Here is an 8,806-nt window from a genome sequence, read left to right on the forward strand (position 1 = left end):
CCGTCATAGATTGTTCAGTGGAAATTGACTCTCTGACCCTTGCGACGACCTGCAGGACGGACCGTCGCAGGCATGACGGCCCGTCACAGGTTGCGCAAATCCCAGGCAGAATCGAATTTCCTTACACGTTTTAAGGGACGTTTTTGGACTATTCTTTCCTTAATTATAGATTTCGTGGATTTATATTAATAACTCAAATTCTTGGGGGTTAAAAGAGGTAACCCTAAGTTAATTAGTGGGGTATTATTGCCATCTTTTACACTTAATTATATGTTAACTAGGGTAAAAGAAAGAGGGTTTGAATAAAGAAAATAGAGAGAACAAGGAGAGAGAGAAATTGATCAATCAAGAGGCAGAGGGAATATCAAAGCTTGGGAAATTGCTTGTTGATTCCAATTCTTCGGTGGAGGTAGGTTATGGTTATTTCATGCTATTCGTAGTAAACTCTTAATAGCGAATGATATGTGTTAGTAGTATTGTAAACCTTCTATATGCTTAATTGTATGCTTGCATGAATGATGTGATTATGTAATTGTGAATAAATAAGCATGATGAAGCTATTGAATCCCAAATCTTGAAAAGAAACCCTAATCTACTTGTTAATGATGATGCCTTGGTATAAAAGAAGGCTTGATGAACGAAAGTGGTGAGGGATCGGGTGCCACGTTCCGGTACCAGGATAGAAAATGGATCGGGTGTCACGTTCCGACACCAGGATAGAATATGGATCGGATGCCACGTTCCGGTACCAGGATAGAATATATGGATCGGGTGTCACGTTCCGACACCAGGATAGAATATGGATCGGGTGCCACGTTCCGGTACCAGGATAGTATATGAGGATCGGAGTGTCACGTTCCGACACCAGGATAGAATATGGATCGGGTGCCACGTTCCGGTACCAGGATAGAATATGGATCGGAGTGTCAAGTTCCGACACCAGGATAGTATATTGAGGAGCGGAGTGTCACGTACCGACACGAGGGGAATAAAGATAATGAATCTTGAAATATGATAATATATCCAATCTAATGAACTAAATTCCCAAATGAGTATGATGAGGAGGTGTGAGTCCTCATTGATGTGCTTGGTGTTGTAACCAAGGGTTATGGTAACTATAAATGCTGCATGCTAAGGATATTAGTTGATTTTATGATATTGCTTAATACATACTGTTTTCTATTTTGAGTTGGCCGATGATATCTACTCAGTATCCGTGTTTTGTACTGACCCCTACTTTTATGTTTCTCTTCTTGTTATTTGTGGAGTACAGCAAACGTGCCGTCATCTTCGACTCAACAGTAACTCAAGCCAGTCTTCGTCACACCGGATCTTCAGGGTGAGCTAACGCTTCTAGCTTGGACTGGATCTTCTCCTTCATGTCTTGATGCCTTGAACCTCCGGCATGGACTAGCTTCTTATGTATTTTAGCTTTTAGAAACTCTTAGAATTAGTAGTTTAAAGTAGATGTTCTTGTGATGATGACTTTCAGGTTTTGGGAATAGTAGATGTTGAATATTGATAGTTATTGAATTGGTTTTTATTAATGAGTTTAAGTCTTTCGCATTATTTTCTGTTGTTATGACATTGAAATGTTAAGGTTTAGATTGGTTGGTTCGCTCACATAGGAGGGTAAGTGCGGGTGCCAGTCGCGGCCCGGATTTGGGTCGTGACAAAACTTGGTATCAGAGCATTAGGTTCGTTGGTCTTATCACACAAGAACAGGTCTAGTAGAGTCTTAAGGAACGGTAGGGGGACGCCTTTACTTTTCCTTGAGAGGCTATAAGACTTTAGGAAAATTTCACTCTTCCATTCTTTCTTTCGTGCTACTACTTGAGTACAATTGGTATCTAGGCGATACGAATTGGTATCTGACCATCTCCACTCTCTTTCGCAGATGGTTAGAACTAGAGCAACGACTACGCCAACATCAACACCGGCCAGACAAGAAACAATTGAGCCAGCCACTGGGGCTGTGGCTCGAGGAAGAACAACGACAAGAGGCCGTGGTAGAGGTCGTGGGAGGACGTCCTCTAGGGGAAGAGGACGAGAACCTAGCCCATATGATACTAGGGCAGTGACTCTTCCACCGACTGAGGAGGTAATAAGAGAAGGGGAGGATGGGGAAACTAAACAAGTGCAAAATGAGGAAATGCCACCCCAACCTACCCCAGAGATGATCAATCAGGTTCTGGCTTATCTTAGCGGGTTGTCTGATCAGGGCCAGACACCCTCAGTGTTTTCTTCACCAGCACCTCAGGCTCCGGAGGTACAACATGCGGCTACTATGGCTCCCCGCATGGATGTTCCATTGGAAATAGGCACGTTTCCACGTCTGACTACTGGGCCTATAATGACAAATGATCAGCATGAACTTTTCAGTAAGTTCTTGAAATTGAAACCTCCAGTATTCAAGGGTGCGGAATCTGAGGATGCTTACGATTTTCTGGTTGACTGTCACGAGCTACTACACAAGATGGGTATAGTAGAACGGTTTGGTGTTGAGTTCGTGAGTTATCAGTTTCAAGGGAACGCCAAAATGTGGTGGCGGTCACATATTGAGTGTCAACCAACAGAGGCACCACCTATGACTTGGGCCTCATTCTCTAGCTTGTTTATGGAGAAGTATATCCCCCGAACTTTGAGGGATAGGAAAAGGGATGAGTTCTTGAGCCTAGAGCAAGGTAGGATGTCGGTAAATGCTTACGAGACTAGGTTTCGCGCACTATCCAGATATGACACTCAATTATGTTTCAGTCCCCCAGAGCAAATTCGCCGGTTTGTGAAGGGGTTGAGGTCAGAATTGCGGATTTCGGCCTTACAGATAGCGGCAACGGCAAAATCCTTCCAAGAGGTGGTAGACTTTGTGATAGAAATGGAAGGAGTGAAGCCAGACGACTTCACTACGACATCGACATCAAAAAGGTTTCGAAGGGGAGGTGAGTTTAATGGTACTTACACTAGAGGACAGGGTTCGGGAAGTTACTCAGTCCGACCAATTCAGTCTTCACTACAGACTGTAGTTGGGGGTCCACCTCCGACCGGTCAACACTTCTCTGAGAGACCTATGCATGAACCCAGAGAGTGCTATGGATGTGGGGAGATTGGACATATTAAGAGATATTGTCCAAAACAGAGTTACAGACCTCCAAATGTTAGAGGTAGAGGTGGTCATGGTAGAGGCCGTTATTCTGGAGGACGTGGTGGTCGAGGAAATGGTGGTCACCAAAATGGCCGAGGTAATGGGCAAACTGGGGCTACCACATCACAACATGGTAGGGGCAACGGACAGACGAACGATTGGGCCCATTGTTACGCTTTCCCTGGGCGGTCTGAAGCGGAGGCATCTGATGCTGTCATCACAGGTAATCTTCTGGTTTGTGATTGCATGGCTTCCGTATTGTTTGATCCTGGATCCACATTTTCCTATGTATCTTCCTCATTTGTTAATGGTCTAACTTTACATTGTGAATTACTTGATATGCCTATTCGTGTTTCTACTCCGGTGGGTGAGTCTGTGGTAGTTGAAAAGGTGTATAGGTCTTGTTTGGTGAACTTTGTGGGGAGCAACACTTATGTAGATTTGATTATCTTAGAAATGGATGATTTTGATGTAATTCTGGGTATGACTTGGCTTTCTCCGCAATTTGCGATCTTGGACTGTAATGCTAAAATGGTAACGTTAGCCAAGCCTGGGACAGACCCGTTAGTGTGGGAGGGTGACTACACTTCCAATCCGGTGCGTATCATCTCCTTTCTTCGTGCTAAGAAAATGGTTAGTAAAGGGTGTTTAGCTTTCTTGGCACATCTCAAGGATGACACTACCCAAGTACCTTCGATTGAGTCGGTTTCAGTGGTTCGTGAGTTTTTGGATGTGTTCCCTGCAGATCTTCCCGGTATGCCACTAGATAGGGATATTGATTTCTGTATTGACCTTGAACCGGGTACTCGCCCCATTTCTATACCCCCTTATAGAATGGCTCTCGCAGAGTTAAGAGAGTTAAAAGCCCAACTTCAAGAGTTGTTAAATAGAGGCTTTATTAGACCAAGTGCATCTCCTTGGGGTGCTCCGGTTTTGTTTGTAAAGAAGAAGGATGGGAGTTTTCGAATGTGTATAGACTACAGACAACTAAACAAGGTAACCATAAAGAACAAGTATCCTCTTCCCCGCATTGATGACTTGTTCGATCAGTTACAAGGTGCTTGTGTCTTCTCTAAGATTGACTTGAGATCCGGTTATCATCAATTGAAAATACGGGCAGCGGATGTGCCAAAGACTGCTTTTCGAACGAGGTATGGGCATTACGAATTTGTAGTGATGTCTTTTGGTCTAACGAATGCCCCTGCTGCGTTCATGAGCTTGATGAACGGGATTTTTAAGCCATATTTGGACCTCTTCGTGATTGTATTTATTGATGATATACTAGTATACTCAAAGAGCAAGAAGGAACATGAAGAGCATTTGAGAATGGTATTGGAAATGTTGAGGGAGAAAAAGCTTTATGCCAAGTTCTCTAAGTGTGAGTTTTGGCTAGATGCAGTGTCCTTCTTGGGGCACGTGGTTTCTAAGGATGGAGTGATGGTGGATCCTTCTAAGATTGAGACAGTGAAGAATTGGGTGAGACCTACTAATGTGTCAGAAATAAGGAGCTTTGTTGGGTTAGCTAGCGACTACCGTCGATTTGTCAAGGGATTCTCTTCTATTGCTTCCCAATTGACGAACTTGACTAAGCAGAATGTTCCATTTGTATGGTCGGACGAATGTGAGGAAAGCTTTCAGAAGCTCAAAACTTTGTTGACTACCGCACCTATCCATACCTTGCCAGTAGAGGGTAAGAACTTCATTGTTTATTGTGATGCATCCTATTCGGGTTTGGGTGCAGTACTAATGCAAGAGAAGAGTGTGATTGCTTATGCTTCGAGGCAATTAAAAGTGCATGAATGTAACTATCCAACCCACGATTTGGAATTGGCTGCAGTAGTGTTTGCATTAAAGCAATGGAGACACTATTTATATGGGGTTAAGTGTGAGGTCTACACGGATCATCGTAGCCTTCAGTATGTCTTTACTCAGAAAGATTTGAACTTGAGACAGAGAAGATGGATGGAACTACTGAAGGATTACGACATCACCATTTTGTATCATCCAGGGAAGGCGAATGTTGTGGCGGATGCTTTAAGTAGAAAAGCGGGAAGCATGGGAAGTCTAGCTCACTTGCAAGCCTCTAGACGCCCATTAGCTAGAGAGGTTCAGACTCTAGCTAACGACTTGATGAGATTAGAAGTAAATGAGAAGGGAGGATTGTTGGCTTGTGTGGAGTCAAGATCTTCTTTTCTTGACAAAATTAAGGGAAAACAGTTTGATGATGAGAAACTAAGAAGAATTCAAGATAAAGTATTGCGAGGGGAGGCTAAGGAAGCACAAATCGATGAGGAAGGTGTTTTGAGAATTAAGGGAAGGGTATGTGTACCCCGCGTCGATGATTTGATCAACACTATTATGACAGAGGCTCATAGTTCAAGGTATTCTATACATCCGGGTGCAACCAAGATGTATCGTGACCTAAAACAACACTTTTGGTGGAGTAGAATGAAGCGTGATATTGTGGATTTTATTACCAAATGTCCAAACTGTCAACAAGTAAAGTATGAACACCAAAGGCCCGGAGGAACACTTCAGAGAATGCCCATTCCGGAATGGAAGTGGGAAGGAATTGCAATGGACTTTGTGGTTGGTCTTTCGAAGACAATGGGTAAGTATGACTCCATTTGGGTGATTGTTGATAGGTTAACTAAATCTGCTCATTTCATTCCGGTCAAGGTGACTTACAACGCAGAAAAGTTAGCCAAACTTTACATCTCGGAAGTGGTGCGATTGCATGGGGTTCCACTATCCATCATATCAGATAGAGGTACGCAGTTTACTTCTAAGTTTTGGAAAACATTGCATGCGGAATTGGGTACTAGGTTGGACCTTAGTACCGCGTTCCATCCTCAGACCGATGGTCAGTCTGAAAGGACGATTCAAGTGTTGGAGGATATGCTTCGTGCGTGTGTGATAGAGTTTGGTGGTCATTGGGATAGCTTCCTACCCTTAGCGGAGTTTTCATACAATAATAGCTATCACTCAAGTATTGATATGGCTCCATTCGAAGCATTGTATGGTAGGAGATGTAGGTCTCCCATTGGTTGGTTTGATGCATTTGAGGTTAGGCCTTGGGGTACTGACCTTTTGAGGGATTCGATAGAGAAAGTGAAGTCTATTCAAGAAAAGCTTCTAGCGGCGCAAAGTAGACAAAAAGAATATGCAGATCGAAAGGTTAGAGACTTAGAGTTCATGGAAGGTGAACAAGTCTTGCTGAAGGTTTCGCCCATGAAAGGGGTGATGCGGTTCGGTAAAAGGGGTAAACTAAGTCCAAGGTACATTGGACCATTTGAAGTACTTAAGCGAGTAGGAGAGGTGGCTTATAAGTTAGCCTTGCCTCCAGGGCTGTCAGGAGTACATCTGGTATTCCATGTGTCGATGTTGAAAAGATACCATGGGGATGGAAACTACATTATCCGTTGGGATTCAGTTTTGCTTGATGAGAACTTGTCTTATGAGGAGGAGCCTGTTGCTATTTTAGATAGAGAAGTTCGCAAGTTGAGGTCAAGAGAGATTACATCCATCAAGGTGCAATGGAAGAATCGACCGGTTGAAGAAGCCACTTGGGAGAAGAGGCAGATATGCAAGAAAGACACCCACATCTGTTTACAGATTCAGGTACTCCTTTTCGCCCTTGCTTTCCTTCTTTTGATCGTTCGGGGACGAACGATGGGTAAATTGGTATCTAATGTAACGACCTGTTTAGTCGTTTTGAGCAACAGACTTCAATTCTGGAAAAATTGGCAGAAGCGACGGACCCCACGACGGAACGTCATGGGCACGACGGACCGTCGAGGGTGTCTCGTCCCAAAACACTTAGAAATTCTGAAATTTGGGTGCTGAAATCGACTCTCTGAACTCTGTGACGGACACGCAGGACGGACCGTCACAAGCATGACGAACCGTCGTGATCCACCGTTTCAAAACACTTCAACTCTTGAGAATTTGGTACAGGGAACGACTCTCTGAACTTCGTGACGGAATGGCAGGACGGACCGTCACAGGCGTGACGGACCGTCATAGATTGTTCAGTGGAAATTGACTCTCTGAACCTTGCGACGACCTGCAGGACGGACCGTCGCAGGCACGACGGCCCGTCACAGGTTGCGCAAATCCCAGGCAGAATCGGATTTCCTTACACGTTTTAGGGGACGTTTTTGGACTATTCTTTCCTTAATTATAGATTTCGTGGGTTTATATTAATAACTCAAATTCTTGGGGGTTAAAAGAGGTAACTCTAAGTTAATTAGTGGGGTATTATTGCCATCTTTTACACTTAATTATATGTTAACTAGGGTAAAAGAAAGAGGGTTTGAATAAAGAAAATAGAGAGAACAAGGAGAGAGAGAAATTGATTGATCAAGAGGCAGAGAGAATATCAAAGCTTGGGAAATTGCTTGTTGATTCCAATTCTTCGGTGGAGGTAGGTTATGGTTATTTCATGCTATTCGTAGTAAACTCTTAATAGCGAATGATATGTGTTAGTAGTATTGTAAACCTTCTATATGCTTAATTGTATGCTTGCATGAATGATGTGATTATGTAATTGTGAATAAATAAGCATGATGAAGCTATTGAATCCCAAATCTTGAAAAGAAACCCTAATCTACTTGTTAATGATGATGCCTTGGTATAAAAGAAGGCTTGATGAACGAAAGTGGTGAGATTAGGGGATCGGGTGCCACGTTCCGGTACCAGGATAGAATATGGATCGGGTGTCACGTTCCGACACCAGGATAGAATATGGATCGGGTGCCACGTTCTGGTACCAGGATAGAATATATGGATCGGGTGTCACGTTCCGACACCAGGATAGAATATGGATCGGGTGCCACGTTCCGGTACCAGGATAGTATATGAGGATCGGAGTGTCACGTTTCGACACCAGGATAGAATATGGATCGGGTGCCACGTTCCGGTACCAGGATAGAATATGGATCGGAGTGTCACGTTCCGACACCAGGATAGTATATTGAGGAGCGGAGTGTCACATACCGACACGAGGGGAATAAAGATAATGAATCTTGAAATATGATAATATATCCAATCTAATGAACTAAAATCCCAAATGAGTATGATGAGGAGGTGTGAGTCCTCATTGATGTGCTTGGTGTTGTAACCAAGGGTTATGGTAACTATAAATGCTGCATGTTAAGGATATTAGTTGATTTTATGATATTGCTTAATACATACTGTTTTCTATTTTGAGTTGGCCGATGATATCTACTCAGTACCCGTATTTTGTACTTACCCCTACTTTTAGGTTTCTCTTCTTGTTATTTGTGGAGTTCAGCAAACGTGCCGTCATCTTCGACTCAACAGTAACTCAAGCCAGTCTTCGTCACACCGGATCTTCAGGGTGAGCTAACGCTTCTAGCTTGGACTGGATCTTCTCCTTCATGTCTTGATGCCTTGAACCTCCGGCATGGACTAGCTTCTTATGTATTTTAGCTTTTAGAAACTCTTAGAATTAGTAGTTTAAAGTAGATGTTCTTGTGATGATGACTTTCAGGTTTTGGGAATAGTAGATGTTGAATATTGATAGTTATTGAATTGGTTTTTATTAATGAGTTTAAGTCTTTCGCATTATTTTCTGTTGTTATTACATTGAAATGTTAAGGTTTAGATTGGTTGGTTCGCTCACATAGGAGGGTAAGTGCG

At 43.1% G+C, this 8,806-nt stretch overlaps 1 protein-coding gene across 1 annotated transcript; it reads left to right on the forward strand.

Annotated features, from left to right (window-relative positions):
- Window positions 1-2,900: 2,900 nt before the first annotated feature.
- LOC138347748 (uncharacterized) lies at window positions 2,901-8,525 on the forward strand. Its single transcript, XM_069296058.1, has 2 exons — window positions 2,901-3,365; window positions 8,439-8,525. The coding sequence occupies exons 1-2, from the start codon at window positions 3,068-3,070 to the stop codon at window positions 8,468-8,470; spliced, it is 330 nt and encodes a 109-aa protein (XP_069152159.1). The 5' UTR covers window positions 2,901-3,067; the 3' UTR covers window positions 8,471-8,525.
- Window positions 8,526-8,806: the final 281 nt, after the last annotated feature.

The sequence above is a fragment of the Solanum lycopersicum genome, chromosome 3, assembly GCF_036512215.1.
Source record: "Solanum lycopersicum chromosome 3, SLM_r2.1".
Taxonomy (NCBI): domain Eukaryota; kingdom Viridiplantae; phylum Streptophyta; class Magnoliopsida; order Solanales; family Solanaceae; genus Solanum; species Solanum lycopersicum.